This window comes from Equus caballus, chromosome 9 (assembly GCF_041296265.1).
Source record: "Equus caballus isolate H_3958 breed thoroughbred chromosome 9, TB-T2T, whole genome shotgun sequence".
Classification (NCBI taxonomy): domain Eukaryota; kingdom Metazoa; phylum Chordata; class Mammalia; order Perissodactyla; family Equidae; genus Equus; species Equus caballus.
The window spans coordinates 93,066,376-93,089,296 of record NC_091692.1 but is presented as its reverse complement, the minus strand read 5'-3'; the positions used below and the strand labels follow the sequence as shown (position 1 = coordinate 93,089,296).

General features: G+C 44.4%; 1 protein-coding gene across 8 annotated transcripts in view; it reads left to right on the top strand.

The window, feature by feature from the left end:
- FAM135B (family with sequence similarity 135 member B) overlaps positions 1–22,921 on the top strand; it is a 284,079-nt gene that overhangs the window by 238,302 nt on the left and 22,856 nt on the right. For all 8 annotated transcript variants that reach the window (XR_002810524.2, XR_011421465.1, XM_001499583.5 and 5 more), the window contains 5 exons: positions 2,298–2,451; positions 4,595–4,644; positions 14,981–15,136; positions 15,926–15,999; positions 22,460–22,614. Coding sequence is in view for 6 of the 8 variants with exons in the window: in XM_001499583.5 (XP_001499633.1) it covers positions 2,298–2,451; positions 4,595–4,644; positions 14,981–15,136; positions 15,926–15,999; positions 22,460–22,614 (589 nt within the window). In the remaining 2 variants the exon portion in view is untranslated. The remainder of the gene's footprint in view (positions 1–2,297; positions 2,452–4,594; positions 4,645–14,980; positions 15,137–15,925; positions 16,000–22,459; positions 22,615–22,921) is intronic.

Here is a 22,921-nt window from a genome sequence, read left to right as displayed (position 1 = left end):
AATTTGGGAGTGTGTCTGTGAATGTTATCGGGACACACATACATATATAAGTTCATATACATACATATATGCACCTATGCATTTGGAAGTCTTCCAGAAGGATCTACAAGAAATTATTGGACTCTGGGGAATGAGATGCTTTATATTGTTTCTTTTGGTAATATTGAGATTTTTACCATATCTCTATTCTATTTTGAAAATTGTAATTAGAGTATCTGCCTTATATGGTGCTCCTTGAAGCACCATATAAGATAAATGAGATGAAATATGATGGGAATATCTAGATGCTTCCTAAACAGTGGATTTCTTCTTGCTCCATAGACCTGGGGAGTCTGACACACACGCCCTGCTATGCATAAGCTCTGCTAGTCTTTCTATAACTGTACTGACTTCTCATCTTAACATAATAGGAAAGATGAGAAATAGGAATATATGGATTATTATCCTGAGTGCTTGATGAATACAGATGTTCTAGCTGACTAAATTTTCTACTTATGAAATGGAGAAGTCTTTTGATTCCAAACCTTGTTGAATGCTGCTCTTAAGTTCAAATCAGAAGGGACCTGATGACCTTGTAATGCAAAGCCAGGTTTTATTTCAGGCCCTCAGGAATGGAGAGAGCTACTGAGGGTCTCTCCAGTTGATCTAGTGGTACATTGACCAGATCCCATCTTCAGGCTTGAATAGCTTATTCCTCACACTACCAAGGATGTTAATGGCCAACAGCAATTGGCCAAGTCCTTTTATGGAGATTGTCCTGTCTGAGAGAACTGCTGAACAAGGTCATACCTCCTCCCCAAGGGTAACCCACATCCAGTACTGGTCATAGCATGGGTACAAAGACCAGCTCCTACTCTAACGTGAGACAGCTCTGCATGTCCAGAGATCCCCACAGGATGAACTAAGGTTTCTGTTCTGACTGCATGACAGTGCAATACAACTCTTCCCTCTGCCCTATCCTACTCTCCCACAGTGTTGCTCCTGAGAGCACATCTCATGACTTGAAGGCATCTTTCTGTCTTGGTTCTCTTTCCTAGGAATCTGACCTAAGACCATCTCAAAGCTAGGTGACAGCAAACCTTAGACTCCCATCCAGGTTTTCTAATTGGTAGCTTCTTGTGCCACACATGACTCAATCATCATGATGCAGTGATTAATTATAATTACATCCATCATTGTCTGCCTTCATGGAACCTTTGGGAGTGCAGATGAAGTGCAGATGGATATTAATCCTTATCAGACCCACCCTGCCCCCACTGACCAACTCAGCCCTCTAGATGGTGGCAAAGACAAAGGGGACCAGACGAGGCAGGAGGCTTCCACATCACCAGCTGCACAAGTCAACTCACAAAAGCCAAGAGAATGGAATTCCACCAACACTCCATCTGGAGTTTCTTCCAGTAGGACAGACAAAGCAGCATGGGATCATGAAGAGTTACTTACTTCCTTCCCTCACTGCCAGGTGAGCAGTGGATGGATGTCCATGGAATTCTCCAGCACACGGCTCAGTACTTCCCTTTTTCTGCTGCCCAGGCCCCTCCACATGGGATTCCTTTCTCTGTTCTCACATTAAATCCCTTTCGAAATTTGTCCCAAGACGTCCTTCTCTTTTGAGTTTGCAAAGTCAGAACTGTCCTGTTCCTTCTTTTTTCATCATGTCTAGATCTCCAAGTAAATTGGGGACTTAGGTATCTTTTCCTCATCAGACAAACCATATTTGTGCAATTCTACCAGTTTAATGTGTCCTACAGCTACAAACAAAATATAAGGGACAGACATCCTGACACTGCATGCTCACATTCAGAGCCTCTTACAAAATGCACTGTCAACATTGATTTTTTAACTGCACGACATCTCCCGATTTTACAACAATGCATTTTTCTCTGCTTCAGCACTATATACTATTCCGCCACCTACTAGGAGGGTCTTTCTAAATTCCTTATCTCCCTGTGAAAAGGAGGCCACCTCTGTCTGTCCCCTTGGCCTCTTCTTATAGTGGGAAGGGAAAGGCTTGTAAGTGGGTACCAATCAGTTGTCACAGACCTGTGAGGTCAGTGCCATTATCACCTCCTTCATCATCATTTATTATCATCATTATTCTCATTGTTATGTTAATTTGAACATGATAAGACAGAGGCTTGGCAGATTTCATTGGTTTTCTCGCACAGAGGTCTAGGGAAGACTCACGCTCTCTCTTTTCTTGGAATCTTGAACTCTTTCCCAGTTTTTTTCAGGACGAGGCAGTGTGCAATAGTCATTCTAATTTCACTCAGCTTTCGTTTCCGTTTCTCCTGCAGGGGAGCTTCTACGTGCCCTCCGAGAACTGCATGCAGCATGCTTACAAGTGGCACCGGGAGCTGTGCTTCCTGCTCTTACACGCCTACCGGGGACTCCATGCCTACTTCCTGGTCATCATGAAGGACATCCCAGAGCTGCCACACATGGAGCTGGGTAAGGGGCCAGGCAGGGGGAAAACCTCATCCCAGCAGCCGGCCTTCCCCTTTTGGAGTAGAGCTTGAGAAAAGTCCACATGCTTTTGCAAGTGTCACAGTAGCCAGCCATTGCAGGTAGGTTTTTCTGTACTCTGCATCGTTCTAGCAGGAGACAGTCTTGGATGTGCAAATACAGGAAGAAAAAACATGAGCACATCAAGGTATATTCATTCAGGCGTTCACCCCTCCACCAAGCATTTATTGAACACCTACTACACACCTGGTGCTATTGTGCATAAAGTTAAGTTGTTTTCTGAGGGAAAATGCTTGTTTATAGTCTTTTCTTAATTAGGCTGTAGTTACAGACTTGCAACTTACAAGAGTGTAAAACAATATTAAGAAAGAACTACATATATATTTTTTAATTTGGATGATTATAGAAACGTCTTAGTAGCCATCATATTTGGTTTTCTGTGGATATATTGCTCCTTGTATGTCTTCGGACATCATGGAGATCAGTGGGCCTCAGTCTTTCATGATTTGACAGATGGTGGAACCAAAGCTCAGAGAGGTGACTTAGGGTCACACAGCAATGTGTGGCAGAACCATTTCAGGAGCACAGAAATCCTGCAGTGACTCCCCAGGGCAGGGTCCTTTATATCATGTCACACTCATTTATAGTGAGTGATGCATCGTAGTTCTCCTCAAAGTCCTCTAATGAGGCCCCTTTGCCCCTAGAATGGAGGCCAAGTCCTTAGCCTGGTATTCAAGGTTAATAATAGAACACTTCTGACTACCTCAACTTCCCTCCCTGTACCCCTAGACCTCACCTGCTGAGATAGTCATGGCTTTGGTGGTATTATGGCCTTGTACACTACCCATTATTGCACTGAACACACCACATCACAATGATTCTTTTGCATATTTCTCTTCCCCACTAGACTTGGGGTCCTTGAGAGTAGAGCTCCCTCACATCCCCCATACACAGTGCCTGGAATGTAGGCTGAAGGAGGAGGTGCAGCGTTGTTGTTTGATGAACTGAATTCTGCTGCCATCTTACCATCTAGCTTTATCAGCTCTAACACCCCAGACAGGCCCTGGGCTCAGGCGCTACTCTTTGAATCACACATCCGTGGAGTTGAATTTTTTTTCAGATTCAAATGTTATGCCTGCGATAAAGACATGCACAGAATCAGAGCCAGTTTACAGAGCTCGAAGGAAAAGTGGAGATTGTACAGTAGCAGTTGGCTTCTTGCTTTACTTCTTTTTACCCAAAGGAACTGTTTATTTGTTCATTTACTCAGTAGCATGTATTTACTGAGATCTACTATGTGTCAGACACTAAGGACACAGCTGTGATCAATATGACAAAAGTCCATTATCCCTGGGCGGGGTTCACAGACCTGAGTAGAGCTGCTGAGTGGATAGGTGTGTGCCCATCAGACTCTCAACAAGGATTCTAAGGCACAGAGGGATTGCTTCCACTCACTTGGGCAAAAAAGCTTTCATTAGAACCCATGCCATGGCCAAGTGCAAACCATGGACCATGCATAATGGGACTAGGGAAGAGTTCAAGCACAGGCAAAACTGTGAACAATAAATCACAAATGGCTGAGGAGCACCAGGCTCCTGCTGCTGAGACAACAGGACCGCAGGCTCCTCTGTGGGTGGCATGGAAGGTTGTGAGGATCATTAACATCAGAGGTGGTGGAGCAGCCGGCTCAGCTCTACCAGTCCACTTCCCTGGACTTACGATCATTCATCCATATGATGAAGATACAAATCCTTTCCCATATGTGTCGTACACAAGTGTGTGTGTGTGTGTGTACGTGTACCCACAAAAGCACCAAAGAATGTGGAATCACTTTGAACCACTCAACGTGCTGTATGAATGTGGGGATCTACTCTTTCTCAGAAATGCACCCATGAGACGATGTTGACCTTTGTCAAGTGTGAAGTCACATGGCTCCAAGTCAGGTTTATCCTCTTTCTTTATAAATACAACCCCTTTAGGGAGTTAGAAGGGATAGAAAGAGAGTCCTCAGGAGTTGTGTTTCTTTGTGTGACTTTAATGCCAACTTGAAACCAATGCTTCTTTCGTACAATTAGCAACGGCTGCATTTCAGTGTGTGTCCATTCAATTGCACTTTTATTCTTCCTAGAGTCCCTTGCTGTTGAAGAAACGCTTTCTCAGCTGTGCTCGGAGCTACAGGTAATTAGAGAACCGACTCCTCGGGTCTGAATGGCGGTGGTTACACAGGACAAACGTAATTGCTTTCTTGCTATAGAAATCAGACACAAAAGATAGGACTTGTAATTTCACTTTAGATCTTGAACTGAAGAAATAATCTTATTTCCCACTACCCTAAATCACTAAGCATCTTTTAGACTTCTACTGTGTGTCTAGTTCTGTGCTAGATATTTTGGAAAAACTAAGCACGTTAAAAGGTTTCTGTGTCCCTGAGCTCATACCGCATTTATTCATTTGTCCATTTCCCACCCATTTAACAAACATTTACTGAAAGCCCACTATGTGCTTCTCATGGAGGGTGATAGAAACCTAGCTCCCGTGCTCAGATGGCCTCAGACATGGCAGGGGGCTAGCTTCAACAATGACAATGATGATGATGATGGCATCTGCCAAAAATCCATCAAGTGTGTATTAAGACTATGTGCTTAATAAATACATGGCAAATGCACGTTAGTGTTAGTGTTATTTACAGTCTCTGAAACACTCTTGCACCCCATTGCCTTGGATGGCCTGGGTGGGTACTACTATTCTTCTATAACAAGAGGCAGATTGAGGAGAAAGGGAGCATGGTAGCTCAAGTGGGTGACACAGCTAATCAATGGCAGAAGCAGGACTCAAGAGGCTGTCTTATTGCAAACTGACATCTCCATCTTTTCAACTAGTGTTTCTCAACCCTGGCTGCGCAGTAGAAACACATTTGGAACTTTAAAAATACGCCTTTGCCTAGGTCCCATTGAAGTTGATTGAGACGGAATATCTGGGAGTGGAGCTCAGATATGTGTATTTTCATTAAAAACTCCCCAGATAAATCAAAACCACAGTAAGATATCACCTCAGACCTGTTGGAGAATGGTGATCATCAAAAAGACAAGAGATAACAAGTGCTGGTGAGGATGGAGAAAAGAGAACCCTTGTGCACTGTAGGTAGGAATGTAAATTGGTGCAGCCACTATGGTAGTACAGCCACAGTATGGAGGTTCCACAAAAAAATTAAAAATAGAACTGCCATAAGATCCAGCAATTCCATTTCTGAATAGGTATCTGAAGGAAACGAAATCACTATCTCGAAAAGATATCTGCACTCCATGTGCATTGAAGCGTTGTTAAAATAGCTAAGATATGGGAACAACCTGAGTGTCCATTGATCGATGAATGGATAAAGAAATTGTGGTACATATACACGGATACACACACACACAATGGAATATTATCCAGCCATAAAAAAGAAGGAAATTCTGCCATTTGCAACAACACAGATGGACCTTGAGGGCGTTATGCTAAGTGAGATACATCAGACAGAGAAAGACAAATATTGTATAATCTCACTTATATGTGGAATCAAATAAAACCCAAATTCATAGATACAGAGATCAGATTGGTGTTTACAAGAGATGGGAGGTGGGGGTGGGGGAAATGGGTGAAGGTAGTCAAAGGTACAGCCTTCCAGTTCTCAGATGAGTAAGTTCTGGGGATCTAACGTACAGCACGGTTGACTATAGTGAACAGCACTGTATTGCATGTTTGAAAGTTACTGAGAGAAAATCTCGAAAGTTCCCATCACAAGAAAAATAATTGTAACTATGTGAGGTGATAGCCGTGTTAGCTAATCTTATTCTGGTGATCATTTTGCAATATATACACAAATCAAATCGTTATGTTGTATACCTTAAATGTATACAATATTGTATGTTGATTATATCTTAATAAAACTGGTAGAAAATAATAAGAAAAAAAAGCTCCCCAGATGAATATAATATGCAGCCAGGGTTGCAACTCCCAGCCTTAGACTGCGTTATGAAGTTAACAAAACTCACTGTTATAGTGGACAGACAAGAGACGCCTGTGAGAGGGCAGAATGCAGACACGGGCACTGGGTACTGAGGGAAGGCGTTAGGGAAGGGTCTGTGGTGGAGGAGCCATTTGACATGAGCCTCAAGGAAGAGGGGGATAATTCAGGCAGTGCCCGTCATAAAATGAGGGTAGCCGGCTACACGTGAGTAACACAGGAGTCCATTTCTAGAATGTGTAAGGGAAAAGTGAGGCTGGCAAAGGACCTGGATGCCAACACCTGAGAGTGGACACTCCCTAGGCCTGGATGCAGTAAAGGCATCGCCCAATGGATGGCTAAGCAGACCACAGGCCATAAGGATCCACATGGGGCAGCTCTCCGCTCTTCCCCTGAGTGCACCCGAGGCAGCACTGCTTTCTAAAGGGCCCACAGGCTTCAGAGCCACACTGGTCTTGGCTCAGATCCACTCTCCAGCCCTTCCACACATCAACTGCATGGTCCTGGATGTTGACTCAGCTTGTAGGGCCTTGGATTCCTCATCTGCATGTCAGGATGGTTGGAGGAACAATGAGGGCCCATGAAAGGACCCTGCTGAGTGCCAGGCTCACAGGGCCTGCTCTGCAGAGCTGGCCTCTCCTTCCTGGCCTGGCAGGGCCCCAGCTCTAGGCCAGAGGAAAGGGCCAGCTGGAGGTACAGCTCAGCATCCCTAGGAGAAACTGCTTTAATTTTTAAGTTATCAAATATTTAGTTTTAGCAAAAAAAAAAAAAGAAAGAAAGAAAAACGCACACAGTCAGCTTTCCACTTCACAATTCACGAGGTTGGGCTGAAAAGCAGGTTGGCGTCTATTCATCACCACCTTTACTGTCTTTCCTACATAGCGGTTAGAGTCAGCTTCTGCTGGACTGTGGGCTACAGTTCTGAATGCACCCTCCTGGCTCTCTTGTTTGGGCAGGCCGTCTCCCCTCTCAGGCGTTGGTTTTCCACGTGTAAAGGGGCTGTTATGTGGTGAAATGAGCTCGTATGTGCACACAGTTCCACCACCTCCCCTGATGGACCTCACAGGCTGTGGGGGTTGCAGATGTGGACACAGATACGTGCGTGGTTGTGGGACCCCAGGAGGACGAGTTGCTAATGCTAATTCTGTCTGTGAGGAGGCAGATGCTAATGGACCCCAGAGAGGAGGCTGTGTTGTAGGCAAGCCATGAGGGAATGATGGATCCTGACCTTTTGTGCAAGGGCAGTCCAGTCAATGGAGGCTGGAGGCAGAGGGTACAAGGCTGTGCTTGTGGATCAGTGAGCAGGGCTCCCAGAAGGGGGCACAGTGGGGTGACTGAGGCTCTGAGTGGAGCCTGGGCTAACAACAAAGGGGTCTGCTTGCCGTACATGACATAGAACTTGGACTAACCTCCCAGGTCAGTGAGAGCCATGAAGAAGGAGGGTGACAAGCTCATTGGAGGCTGTGTGGAAAAAAGAGGGAAAGAGAGTACATCTCATGGCAAGAAACAGTGGTTAATGGCATTTAGAGCAAAAACAATGACAACGCCATCTTCCATGTACTGGATGCTGGCTCCCTACCTGTGATGCATGGGACACTGCCCCCACAGCAGCCCTGCGAGTGCAAGGGGATGCACAGATATATCCCCTATTCATTTTACCATAAGTGGACACAGAGGAAGGTGGCTTCTGTATAGTCCCTGGACCACTAAAGTTTGGACAGGGGATCTGAACCCAAGGCTGTCTGCGAGCCACTGCCATATTGACACATCTGGACCCTGAAGTGGTCCAGGTGAGAACTCAGGCTGCCAATGAATCTATCAGATATATCTCATGTGAAGGGCCAATGGGTTGTCTTCCTCCTTTGGTGCAGGGCCCCTACCTGCAGGGATGCTGCGCCTGACTTTGGGCGATAGTGTCGCCCCAGCTTTTATTTGGTGCAAAGCAATCAAATTAGTTGCCTGCTGCAGGGATGCTGCTGGGTGACAGGGAGGGAAAGGGGGCACGGGGGTGGGCGTCAGCCTGCTCCACGGTTTGCTGAAGGGCAGCCCGGTGCTTGAAATGGAAGAAACAGCTCCCTCCGCAACACCTGGAGAGGCGCGCTCACAGCTTGCAGAGCATTTAGAGGCAGGACATCGCCACCTAGTGGCCAATCACAAAGGCTTGGGAATGCACCCATCTCAGGGATGGGTGGGGTGGTGGGGGTCGGGTGGAAACTGTTTCAAGTGATTTCAGACAATTTGTAAACATAAAAGATCTACGTGCTGGAGCAGTGCATATGCATCTTTACTACCACGTGAATCATACAAACATTTATTAAGCACCTACTCTTGGTGCCAGCCACCCTGCTATTTCTTGGGAATACACAGATGGCGGAGACCTTCCCAGGACTAGCAGCCTAGTGCCAAACAGATTTGTTCACGCATAGGGCAGAAGTTGCCAGTAGGATCAGTGCTAGACCAGGGAGAGGAAGCGAGGGGGCTGTGGGAGCATGGGGGCGGGTGTGGCAGGCTTTGTGTGAGGTTACCACGGAGAGGGGAGAGCAGAGAGGGAAGAGCCACGGGCAGCCCAGGGTGAGAAGGGACCTGAGGAAGCACCAGGGGTGCTCAGAGCCCTCGATGGCTGCAGCAGGGAGCGGATGAAGTCAGTTGTGGGGGGCTCAGCTGGAAAGGTGAGTCAGAGCAGATGATGAGGGTCCCTGCTGTGCAGCCTGATTAGGAGAGGGATGGGGTGGGCTCTCCACAGGAGAAGGAAAGGCTCTCATGAAACTCAGCCGCGTGCTTTGCAATAGCAACCTGGCCCAACACATGCTGGATATCTACCTGAAAGCAATTGCCAATTTCCTTTAAAAATACAGCAAGATAGAGTTTCTTATCATAAGAAAAATTCTTCCCTAGTTGCCCCCATAAACTTCTGGGAGATCCCAATTGTCCTATAGTCTTTCCTTGAGCTGTGCTCTCCCACAGGAAATACTGAAAATAAGTTATCAGGCATGAATGAATGGCTACGCATTGGAGGCAGCCCAGGTTTTGCTTGTTTTGTTTACTTAATTGTTTTTTCCAATCCCCTTGCCAGAGAGTTTTTAAATTATTTCATTTAAGCCTGAAAACATCTTTTTGAGGTGGTTCAAGAGGACATTACAGGCCTTCTCACTGAATCCTTGCTTTGATCTGAGGATGTAGGTTTTATTAACCCTGTTTCCTAGCAGAAGGAACTAAATCTTTAGAGTGACTGTCCCCTGTGATCACTGAGGTCTCTTCCTCCCCGGCCAGCCACAGTCCCTGGCTCTATTACTTTTCAGCACAAACTCTAGAGGGAGACTCAGAGCTCTGATTATTTAGAGCCCTCCCAGCATAGCTAGGGAGCCACAAAGCTCAGCCAGAGACAACTCATTTAAGTACCATCCATTTCTCTCTCTAATTTTAGAATTTCTCAAACTTTAATGTGCATGTGAATTGCCTTGGGATCTTGTTAAAATGCAGGCTCTGATTTGATCCGGGGTGGGCAGAAGATTCTGCATTTCTGACACGTCTCCAAGAGATGACAGCACAGTTGGTACTCCTGGACCACCTTTGGAATAGTGTCCAAACTCAGAAACTCCACTAGGGAACACCCTTCCTGTTGACATCCACTAGGCACCTCACTGCTTCCTTCGCCCCCTCCACCATGCTCTGAGGCTGGCACAGAACCTGATTCTCCTCAGCTGGGTCTTCCCTTCCCCAGTGTGACCCTCCCCAGCTGCAAGGCCCCCGGGCTGCATTCCAGAGCATGCCTACTGAGGATCGGGACCTTGGCAGCAATGCCTGCTTGCTTTCAAGAGCCTGTCTCCTTGAATGTGGAGGACCACGGGTCCAGAGGGACCTGTCCACATCTAGGGTTGCTCCGCTTACAGGGACTTCTGTAACTGCAAGCTCCTAGGTGGCAGGGGCCTTGGCTGATTCATCTTTTGTTTTGCATGACATCCCGCACAGAGCAGGCTGCAGTGAGCATGGAAACCAAACACATGACAACTCTCACTATCCTGTGTAAAAGCTCCGATCAGATCCCATTCGCCTGCAAGATGAGGGCCTGATGCTAGGGATGCCTGTCAATCAACAGCATGCCTGCCTCGCCTGCCCCAGCCCTCCTCAACACATGGTATTCCAGTCGTTTCAGGGGCAAATCAGTGTTCTCACCCGGTGCCCTTCTCCGGGCTATTGCCTCTGCCTGCCTCTCCCGTCTCACCTGGTTTTCATTCTTCACATAATCCCACTCATCCTGTGAGGCTCAAGCCAAATGCTTGCTTTTCAGGGAACCAGGTGACTTCCTGGGACCTGACAGCTCCCAGAGTGACCTCTTCTGTTCAATGGGGCAGCATCTAATCCAGCCACTGCTCAGTGACAAAAAACAATTTGTGGCGTTTTCTCCCCCATCCGATAAGCCATGAGCTCCTGCGTGGAATGGATTGAATTCTATTGATATTTGTATCCTGCTGCCAAAACTTACTTGGTGTTCGATAAATATTTGCTGAAGCAAACATGCAAAATGTCTCCAAATAGCATCAAGTAGAGAACAGTTACCTAAAGTAATTGTCAAACCCAAGCCGAGGCCTCAGGTTTCATTGAATGGGTAAAGGTCTCTTGGAAAGACTGGAAGTTTCTTCCATCCATGTCACTCTTGGTCCCGAGTCATGTGAATAGATGAGCTTGGATAACTGTTGCTGAACGTTGCTATGAAAAAAGCCTGTGAGCATCTAAAGGGAAAAATGGCCCACGGAGGGGGTATTAGGTGAGTTCTAAGCCAGGGTCTCCAGGCATATCCTGTGAGTTTGCACTTTTCAGGGCATATCACCTGTCTTTTGCATTGGTAGGTGGGTTGAGCAGACATAAAGCACTCTTTTGTGGGATAGGATCCACCAAGCAGATCTACACATGGTGTAGTGGGATTAATGGGATACAGCATAGCATGGTGGGCTCTGGAGCCTGACTTCCTGGGTCGAGTCAGCTCGCATGTGATTATTATCTAGGTCATCTTGGGCTTACTTATTTAGCCTCCTGGAGCCTTGGTTACCCCATCCATCAAAAAGGGGTAATAATAATAGCACCTACCTGATAGGATTGGTATGAGGATTAAGCAAATTAATTTCTATAAAGCACTTAGCCCAAAGTGCCTCGTAATTATCAGTTGTCATTTTGTCATTGTTATTATCAAACACCCTCTCATATATTCCGGAAAGTCCACCTAGATGAGGGGCATTGAGCTGAGATCTGAAACACAAGCAGACATTGCAGAGTGTGTGTGTGTGTGTGTGTGTGTGTGTGTGTGTGTGATTCCAGACAAAGATGATGACGTCTGCCGCAGAAGGAGTTGTGATCCAGAAGGGATTTGCAAACCTGGCTGCACATTAAGATCACCCGGGAAATATTTTAAAAATTCTAGTGTCTGGGCTATCCCCTCAGAGATTCTGAGATGGACGCAAATATCTGTAGTTTTATGGTCTCTCAGTGATTCTAATGTGCAGCCAGGATTGAGGACCATTGTGAAAGAACACGGCTAGTTCAGGAAAGGTAAAGCAGACTTTCTTGATCTGATGCCTGTTTATCTTGAAGGCACAATGTAGGCGTCACCTCCTCCAGGAAGCTTTCCATGACCCTTCTACAGAATTCAGTATATATCTCTGTCACAGTACTTTATAGGTATATTATAATTATCTAAGTAAATAGCTATAACTGGATCATGTGCTTCTTCTGGGGCTGGATGTATTTATCTTTGGCTCCCCAGAGCTCAGCACACCCCTAGCACATAAGAGATACTCAATAAACAGAGCAAGGGGATGAAGGGTGAGAGAAGGAGTGAAAGAACAAAGGAGCATGGTTAGAGCCCAGCCACAAAGTGTGGGAGGAGTGGCAAGTGTGAGTGGCTGTGCGAGCTTTCTGGCAGCTCCACCTGAAATGGCATTGGGTCCAAACTGCCTTCTTGTTAGCATGAGGGGTCTCTCCTTGGTCTCGTTGGAGAAACCCCTCCACTCCCATCATCTGTAATTGCACAGGCTCAGGCATCTGTGAGAGTAGGAAAGTCCTCTTGTGGCTTAATTAGAAGCTTCCATAACTTTATCTGGAGCCATTTCTGTAATCAACTAGGGGAAAAAATAATTCTGCCAAAGACACATTTAATGAATAGTTTTTCTCTTTCTACTTTTCACTCTAGTGGCTGAGCTCAGAATTCATGCTGTGTTTGCCAATACTGCTATAGTGGAAGGAAGAGAGCTATGGGTGATAGAATGAGAAACCCAGTAAGGGAAGCCCAGTTATTGAGGAATGGGGTGATTCCTTTGATTGATGCAAAGTCACTGATTTATTCAATAAAGTGTTACTGAATTCCCACTATCCATCAGCCACTGTGTAGGTACTGGGAATACCGAGAAGGGTAAAGCTCAAAATGCAACCAGGAGGGATATAGGAAGTCGAACAAGCAATGTATGGTTAGTGGTGCCACGAGAGTGGTCTGTGCAAGGTCAAGTAGGCTTCTAGGAGCAAGAGGTTAGTCTTACATGTGCATAAACACATCGAGGGAGCACAGGAGAAGTTTCAAAAGAATCATCAGAAGCAAGGGGCACTCCACTGACTCCTGAAACAGTTACCCAGTGGAGACCAGACAAGGCTGAAGTGGTGAAGAGGAGAAAGGGAATTGGAAGATGAGAGGAGAAGGCAGTCCAAGGAGAACTGATCAAGGGCCTGGTGTTTGGAAATAGGTGAGTGTGTTTAGGCCACTGTGAGCAGGTCAGTGTGGCTGGGGCAATAGGTGTGCCCTGGGCGAGAAGGGAAGGTAGCCAGAGGTAAGGCAGAGAACATTGTCAGTGCAAAATGGCGCCAGATGCTGATGCAGGAGCTTGGCGCTCATTATTGAGGGTAACTCGTTGGAGAATCTAAAAATGAACCACCACTAGTCCATTTGAAAGCTTCTCTCCAGCTTGAAGGCTTTCCAGTGGCTGACCGTGTCCCCCACCCTCCCCAAACCAATCCTGACTTTTTTGCCTCTTAACACTTCTGGACATGGATTATGGCACTGAACCAAGAGTGGACATTCCCGGTTGGATGCCTGCCTCCCTATAGAGCCAGTGCTGGAAATAATGCTTCCCTTAGAAGAAAGTAAGGGTCATTCTCTCATCTTGGACTTTTGTAGCTTGTGTAGTCATCAAAGACTGATCTTTCTTCTTGGAAGAAGCAGCTTGTAGATGCTACAGTTGAAAGATGCCCTGTATCTGGAAGCTAGTCATTAATTATAAAGTAACAATATCCAACATTAAAGAGCCTTACCAGGTTCCGAGTTCCTCTTCTCCTCTTTTTCTTACTCTTAGATGGCGCACTCCACTGAGCAGGCATTCATCTAGCGTCAGCCTTTAGTCCAAGAATAGCAAAAGCAACTTCCAGCGTTTCAAGCTAGGCTTTGAACTTAGTCTCCCTATATGTTATTACATCCAATAAATGGTTATTTGCTTGGCATACTCATTTTACAGATGAAGAAACTAAGGCACAGGACAAAGAAGTGGGGGGGAGTTGGGTTTGAAACGGCTATGGTTATGTGTCCCTGCTGCATCTTCCCTGAGTGAGAGATCCCCACCACTCTTAATTGTTAATCCACTTTCCTATATCCTCCACTGAATCAGGATCCCTGAAGGCAGAGACCCTTTCTTATTCATCTTTGTGTCCCAATTTATTCTAAGCACATGCTTGGTGCATGGAAGATGCTCATAGCATGCTTGTTGAATGAATCATGAAGCCTAGAACTAGAATGTCAGGCCTAGAAAACTGGCTGGCTGCCTCTCAGAGACTTGATCTCTGTTCTCACCTCTCCAGATTTCAAGTTACCCCCAGAGCTGATGGCTTTCCTACTTCTAAACTGCAGCTATCCAAAGATTCCCCCACAGGCTCAGGCCCTCTCTAGAGTGACTCCTTCAAGTTTTAGTTAAGGCAAATTTGTATCCTCCTTAAGAAGTTTGGAGTGATGGGGGGAAGATGGTGGTGGGGCTACTGAGCCCCCGCCGTGTAGAAATCACCCAGCTAGTTAGGTGCTCTGAGGTTATAAAGGCTTTATTGTTTCTTGGAAGATGTTTTCACAACACCCACGATGTAAAGGCAGCATGGTGCTGTGGCTTTGTGGTTTGACAGCTCTGCAGTGAAATTCAGCTCTGTGTGACCTTGGGCATGCTATTTAATCCCTCTGACCCTCATTTTATTTTTCTTTAAAATAATGGTTACAGTAACTCTACCAAAGCGTAACTGCAGAAATTAAGTAGGAAGCATGTATAAAACACCTAGTGTTCAACCTGCCGACTAGTAGATGTTAATAAGTGGGAGCTAGAATGATTGCAGACTACTGAGTTCAGGATGTAATGGGATAGAAGGTAGAGAGTAGAGTCCAGAGAAAGGAGAGAGATTCACTGAAAGCAGAGGTGTCAATAAAGATGTCAGGGAGAAGGCTGCAGTAGCTTCATGGAGCAGAGGTCCTTCACTACCACCTTTTTGCCTCTCCAGATGTTGAACAATCCAGAGAAGATAGCCGAGCAGATAAGTAAGGATCTCGCCTGGCTCGCCTCCCACCTGATGGCTCTGTGGACCCAATTCCTGGATACGGTGACGCTACACTCCCAAGTGACCACTTATCTCACCCAGGAACATCACACCTTGAGGGTAGGCTGTCAAACGGTATAAATTCTCCAATCACATGCCAGTGAGCTCTCGAGAAAGCTTCACAACAGTCAGTTCATTGGGCAGAATAAGAATTGGTATTGACTTCTGTAGAGCTGAGTGCTAGTCCTGGTTCCGCTATGAACGTGCAGTGGGACTGCATGAACTCAGCCTCTCAAACCTTTGTACTGTCATTCATAAACTACCTGCCTTGGCTACCCGGTGATACCAGAGCCTATCCAAACAGATATTACAGTGTTTTGAAAAAATGTTTTCAAATGTAAGACATTGTTCTTGGTGTATTTCTTTACCACCAGCTTGGATGTATATGGGCAGGTAGTAACACATAAGAAGAGATGTTGTTGGGTCTTCTCATTTCCAGCAAGAGGACCAAATATCTGAGTCTACAAAGTACTTAGGGGACACACTTACATGACTGGCTTTGCAAACTCTGTTTCACCTGCATTTATTTATGGTCTATGTTTTTGAGTGTCTTATATTCTAGTAGAAAGAACAAGACCTAAATATAAAAATGACAGAAAGCAATGCAAGAACGGATTCATAAAGATGCATTAAACTGTGTTCATAAACCAGATTTGGGCTAAGAGATACGAATGAGGGAGGGAAGCGTGGCAGGGTGGAGAGACTGCTGTTTCAGAACCTCTGGGTGGTGGGCTTAGCCCTCATCCTATCAGCACATTCCACTTACCATCTTGAGTCTCAATTTCCCTTTAAAAAATAGAGGTAGTACTCACCCATGAGTTAAATTGTTTACGTTCTTTTACTCCTCAGGTCCGAAGGTTTTCTGAGGCCTTCTTTTATATGGAGCACCAAAAACTCTCCGTCCTGACCTTTCAGGAAAATCTGTAAGTAACCAAGTGCATGCAGACGTCACAGCCTAAAAGTAGCCACCCAAGGCATTCTTGTTCAAAGTTACTTCTTCCCTTCATCTCCGACTGTGAAGGAGGGAAGTTTACCCACCTCTGCACATTCAGGCTGCATTTTCTCTGCAGAAGAGAATCAGGCAAACTGCAGAGGCGGGAGCTGGCAGGTGGCGGAGAAGGTCAACAGCCAAAGTTTTCTTTTGTTGAGTGTCATTATGGTTCTATAGACAGAATCAAGACTTCCTAGGTCCCTGAAGACATCTGTGCTGAGTCCTCTTTGCAAAATGAGTTAGAAGCAGGTGGTGTGACCACAAGTTCTGTCCCAAAAAAAACCAGAATTTGTCTGAGACTTTGCAGTAGCTAGAAAATGCTTTTAGCATAAGAATTAAGACTGAACTACCTAATTAGGAGCTCTAATGAATTTCTAAGCTTGCCTTCTTCTAGAAAAAATGAAAAGATACTCAAAAAAGTCAGAGAGTTGACAAAAGATGGGGTCATCCTCTCTCTTAGATGTCCCTAGTGAGCAGGAAGGGGGCTTCCTCTGAGATGTTTTGGCCTTTGCTAAAAACTGAGCGCTTCTTTTTGTTTCTGAATGATGTGCTCATCTCAGAAAATCAATGTGGGTGGAATAATGTTTGAGATGCCACAGCAAACCTGGCAAGAGGAACCCTTGAGATTCACCCATCACTCAAGACAGACCTGAAGATCCCTTCCCCCTCATCTTGTAACTTTATTTTCTCCCCACTCTTCATTCTGTTTGGAAAGTACAATGATATTTAAAGTTTGCCTCATGGATTCTGAAAGCGAGTGGGGCACCAAGGAAAACACGTCTGCGTGTTAAAATAGCTTGTCTAGAAATATCTAGAGTCTTTCACTCATTCATTCATTCAGTCCAGCCCCCAGCTAGAACTGGCTGAATATATTTTCTAAAGCTAAAATTGGAAGAGTTAGTCTGACAAATATAAACATAACTTTGAGGGCCACTGAGCAAAATAGAGCAAATCAGGACTACTGCAGGAAACCTCTTCCTGAGTCACCACCACAATAGATAAACCTTAGATCACCAGGCCCTGGTTGTGTTCCAAGGGGCTTGAGGACAGATGGAGGTGATAGACAAGAGGTAACTACCCTCCTGGGAAAGCTTTATTGGAATGCCAACCACTTGACAAAGTACAGACAATAGAGCATTTGGCTCACCTGGGTTCAAAATCCGCTTCCTCCATTTACTTGCAGGGGGTCCTTGAGAAAGTTCTGTTGCTGTTGCTGTTTTCTTTTTTTTTTCTTAAACTCACATAGTCTTAGTATCCTTAAAATGGGCAGGATAATAGTTGTAAGGACCAAATGAGAACATTCATGTGTATGGAACACACCGTGCAAGCCACAGACTCTGCTCAGAAAATGTCAGGTGATGACTGATGAGTTATAGAAATGTTAAGTGTACACATATGCACTGGGGATGCAGCAGAGAACAAAGTCACGATGCTGTCCTCATGGGTCACTTATTTTAGTGGGGAAAAGGGCAAGACATGAATGATATTTCAGGTAGTGACAAGTAAAGAAAACCAAATCAAGGTAAGGATACAGAAAATGATAAGAAGGGATACAGCCAGTGTCCTCATAAATATTTAACATCTAGCTCTCAGATGAGCAAAAATAGACAAACAGTAAACTCCGGTCTGTAGTGTTTGCTGATCAATGTGTTACCACTGAACATGGAGTTGGGAAGAGATGTGTACAATTGGCTCTTGTGAACCAGTATGAACTCGTTCCAACACAACACTGGTGTGGGATAAGGACTGTTTTAGCCAAAGTGATAAAAGAAAGTCTTTCTGAGGATGTGACATTTGAATAGAGACGGGGTTATAGCAAACCATACCTTGATATGGGAGAAGACTTTAGTCAGAGGGCATAGTTGGTGTAAACGTTCTTATATGGGAACGAAAGTTCTTGAAGAGCAGCAAGAAGCAAGTATAGGCAGAATGGAGCCAGCAAGAAGGAGAAGCTGAGGGAGGGAGGACCAGTGAGGTAGGTAGGGACCAGCCCGTGTGGGGCCTCATGGACCAGGATAAGGAATTTGAACTTTGTACCATGACAATTATGATTAATACCTTTTTTCTTTTTAACTGGCAAATGAGTGTGATGGAAAGAACTTGGATTTCAAATCTCATACATATGGTTTGAAATCTTGATTCTGTAATTATAATACTTGTGACATCAAACCAGTTACTGAAATTCTTGTCACTTTGATGTAAAGGGGAGTTTCCTTCATTCGACAAATACCTATCTAGTGTTGACTATGTGCCAGACACTATTTTGGGTGATGGATATTCAGCAGTGAACAAAACAAATTCCCTATCTCACAAGGCTTATATTTTAGTAAAGAAAGACATATAAATAAATAAATATGACACGCCAAATGTGCTAAGTGCTACAGAGAAATATCTATCAGTGTGAGAGGAGCAGAGGCTTCTATTTCATAGTGTTGCCAGGGAAAGGCTCCCTGGCAAGATGACATTTGAGCAGAGATAGGAAGCAGGTAAGAGATGAGACCTGCAAATACCTAGGAGATTATAATATTTGTCTCATTCTATAACTTTAGAGATTAGAGAAATTTGTAATCGTTTAATTAATAGTAGATATTAACCTATATAATAGAGCATAAACTAAGGTAGAAATGGTATTATTCAGGAGGAAGTAAACTTTTTATTAAGTCGTTGAGAATAATAACTATTGAACAGAGAGGGAAATTTTATTTCAGACTGAGAAAATTACTAGATGAAAGGTACAAAGTGCCGTGAACACAAGTGAAACTCTGAGCTGGTAAACAGGTTCTATGCAACGCTGGCAACTGTGCATGAACAGGACTATGCTCACCTGGAGATCAGAGCCGGGAGGTCATCCTGTTTACCTATGAGACAGATCCACCCTCCAAAATCAGGATGGACACATGGAAGGACCAAGCGACCCAGATGAAACTCACCTGTCAAGACCCATCTTGTCCAAGCTCAAACTGAATTGTGTTTCTCAAACCATAGGTCACAATCATTTAGTGGACTATGAAATCAACTTAGTGGATTTGAAACAGTACTTTTTAAATGAAATAGGATAGGACAAGATAGGATGGACAGTGAGAGTAAGAAGTGTTTCTGAAACTCTGTTTCAGTGTGTGTGATGGTACTGCGTTGCCATGTAAAATGAAGATTACTTCTTGCTATAGGTGCAATATTTTAAAAGTAGTTAAAAATGATTCATATGGCTAGTAGCAAGGATGTGTTTTATTGTCCCGCTTTTCTGTTTTACCAGTGTCTAGCCAGTGCTTTTCACACAGTAAAGAGGTTTTCAATGAAAGTTTGTTGAATGAATAAATGTGAGAATGTTGATGTGTATGGAGACCTATACTGATGATTTAATTTCTGTAACAGTGATAATTGAGATATCACTCTTTAATGTTTTCTGTAGTGATAATTATAACACTATCTAACTTTAAAAAAAATCATTCCTTCTACGAGATGCTATGAAAATAGGGCTGAGCACAGGAGACGCTTGCCCTCCCTTCTGGGAGCTTAGTCTATTGAGATGGCTATGCTAAGAAGCTGTGCTAAGGGCTTCACGTGCATTGGCTCATTGAATGCTCACATTAACCCTGTGAGCTAGGAGCTGTTGATATCCCCACTTTACAGAAGAAGAACCTGGGGAAACCGGGGCTCAGAGAGATTAAGTAACTTATCTTATACCACATGGCTGCAAGTCATACAAACATGGATCTGTCGGAGTCCAGATCCCACACTCCTAGCCTCCTTGTTGTGGCTCCTCTGCATTGTGTTGAATCATTATCCTAAAGAATACACCAGAGAAAATAAAATGTGGATTATTCAGCCTCTAAAATAACAGTATCTGTATGCAATTGGACTGTTCTCCTGGAGTCAGAGTAAACCCGACGTTGAAATAAACAGGTAATGAACCAGGCCCTATATGTTCCATGCAGCAAATTTCTGGAACTTCCTGATCTTACTTCATTGAAACTTTGTGCCCCTTGATTAGCAACTTTCCATTTCTTACTCCCCCCAGGCCTAGGCAACCAATGTGCTCCTCTTTTGTTCTATGAACTTGACTATTTTAGATGCTTCATTTGAGTGGACTCATGCAGTATTTGTCTTTTTCTGACGGGCTTATTTCATTTAGCATACTGTCCCCACAGTTCATCCATGTTGTCACATATTGCAGAATTTCCTTTTTTTTTTCTTTTTAAGGCTGAATAATAATCCATTGTGTCACATTTCCTTTATCCTCTCATCTGTCCATGCATGTTCGCCTTGTTTCCTTATCTTGGCTATTGTGAATTAGTGCTGCTATGCACGTGGGAGTGCTGATATCTCTTGAAGATCCTGATTTCCATTCTTTTGGATAGATACCCAGAAACGGGATTGCTCGATCATATGGCATTTCTATTTTTAATTTTTTGAGGAAGTTTTATACTGTTTTCCACAGAGGTTGCACCGTTTTGCATTCCCACCAACAGTGTACAAGAGCTCCAGCTTCTCCGTATCTCGCCAACACTTGGTTTTTTTGTTTGTTGTAATAATAGCCATCCTAACAGGTGTGAGGTCGCATCTCATTGTATATGTGTCCTAGAATTTTCAGTCGTTTTTTAACACATGCTAACCACTGTTTTGGGTACTTAGTCACATTCACAAAGTCCTTATGCACAAGAAGCTGCTTCTCAGTAGGAGATAATTCCCTGCATGAAGTAACTTAGACCAGACTCTCCAATGCCCGTCCTGCCGTATTGTAATTACTTGACTAAGAACCCGATTTATTCATGATTCTGTTGGCTCTTTAGGTCCAGAATTGTTTCAGTCCTCTAGATATATGCTCTAGCCTTTCTACACGGTCCCATGCACATTTGTGTTCAATTAATAAAGTTTTTTTAATAAACGAAAAACGGGGCTAAAAGTTCCAGGTTCAGATGATGGCTAAGAAGTACAGAATTGATTGCAGCAAAATCCCATTTAAATATTCAGAAACAGGGCCAGCCCGATGGCGTAGTGATTAAGTTCATGTGCTCTGCCTCAGCAGCCCGGGGTCTGAGGGTTTGGATCTCGGGTGTGGACCTGTGCACCACTCATCAAGCCATGCTGTGGAAGCATCCCACATACAAAATAGAGGGAGACTGGCACAGCTGTTAGTTCAGAGACAATCTTACTCAAGCAAAAAGAGGACGATTGGCAACAGATGTTAACTCAGGGCCAATCTTCCTCACCAAAAGGTAATAATAAATAAATAAATAAATGCATACATACATATTCAGAGAAAGATTAAAAAAATTGTGAAGTTGCCGCCACCTTCGGGGCTTTGAGGAAGAGAATAATTTGTTTATCCTTTTCTTTCTTAGGTTAAAATCTAATTGAGAAATAAGAAATAAAATATACTTATTATACATATATTAAATATATGTATATAAATTAACATGTGCATATGTTTTCATCTTCATTATGTTTGGTACTGAGAATGCTGCCCTGGGAAGGTTGCTCTGGACTTGTGTGGAGTTCCACAGCTACAAAGCAGTTCTAAGGGGGGCAGATGACCTACACAGCTGGGAAGTGAGGGAGGGGGTGCCCAGAAAGAGCAACAATCAGACAGATAGACAGACACTAGCTACACATGCTCAGTCGGCATGGAGAAAAATGATGGAATGTTAATATTTTCCCTTCATAGGGGTAAATAAACTCCCTCCCTTTTGCAGGGAGTTGAGGAGAAGGAAATTAAACGTTCTTTTAATCATCCCGGCCTTTGCATTATGAATACTGATTATTTCAAACTCTGGAATCGAATTCCTACTGGTGGAAGGATGTCTGGGTCATGGAGGAAGAATACGGGGCATTTGTGTATCCTACACGGAGTAATCAAAACCCATGGTTTCTGAACTAGAAGAAGTTAGACCCTAATCAAGGATGCCAATGTCCACACAGTAACCTACTCTGAAGCAGTAAATTAGTTGGTTGTTAATTGAAATGCCACAAAATACGATTCGGACGCTTAAGTGCTATAGGAGGCTAAAGAGCAAGAGTAAAGGATATGTAAATTTAAGTTTTTCCTCCAAAGTGCTAATTTAAGATTCCTCACTACTTAGAAACTCAGCTCCTGATCCACTGGAGTGGTGTTTATTGCATTCCACTACAATGGCGTGTGATAAATGCCCCTAGTCATACGATCCGTGACCTCTAAACTCAGTTCCCAGACCAGTTCCAATTCAAAGCAGACTGTGGCTTTGAGGGCAGCGGAGGTGCTGGGAAGAAAGGACGGGTGGACGGACAGACAGGTGGTCTATTGTCAGAGTCTGGTGAACATTTTCTAAATGTTTTCTTGGAATTAGGGGGATCGGGCAACAATTTTAAAACATGTAAATCTTCCTTGCATGCTCACCGGGCGGGATGTTCCCCAGGACGCAGACCCACAGCCAGCTGTCTCTGGATGTCCGGAATTCAGAGTACCTCACCACGATGCCCCCGCTGCCTGCTGAGTGCCTGGACATCGACGGCGACTGGAACACCCTGCCAGTTATCTTTGAGGACAGATATGTGGACTGCCCTGTGACAGGTTTGTCTGCTTTGTTTTGGAAAGACTCAAGAATAAGCCTCTCCAGTCAGTTCCACTCAGGTGTCTGGTTTGTGTCCCCAAAAGCAATGGGACCAAATTAATGAAGTAATTTCTCAGTTGATAGAGGAGAAGCAAAAACTAAGGTTAAACTAGTTATTTGAAATGACTTTAGTGCAGTGAAATTGACCAATCAGTGTAACAAAATGGCAATTCTAGTAAAGACTCCCTTCCTGACCCCTCTAGGGCAGAAATATACCTGATGCCCCAGTGTTTCCACCTACAAACTGGGAACGAAATTCTCCCCCTC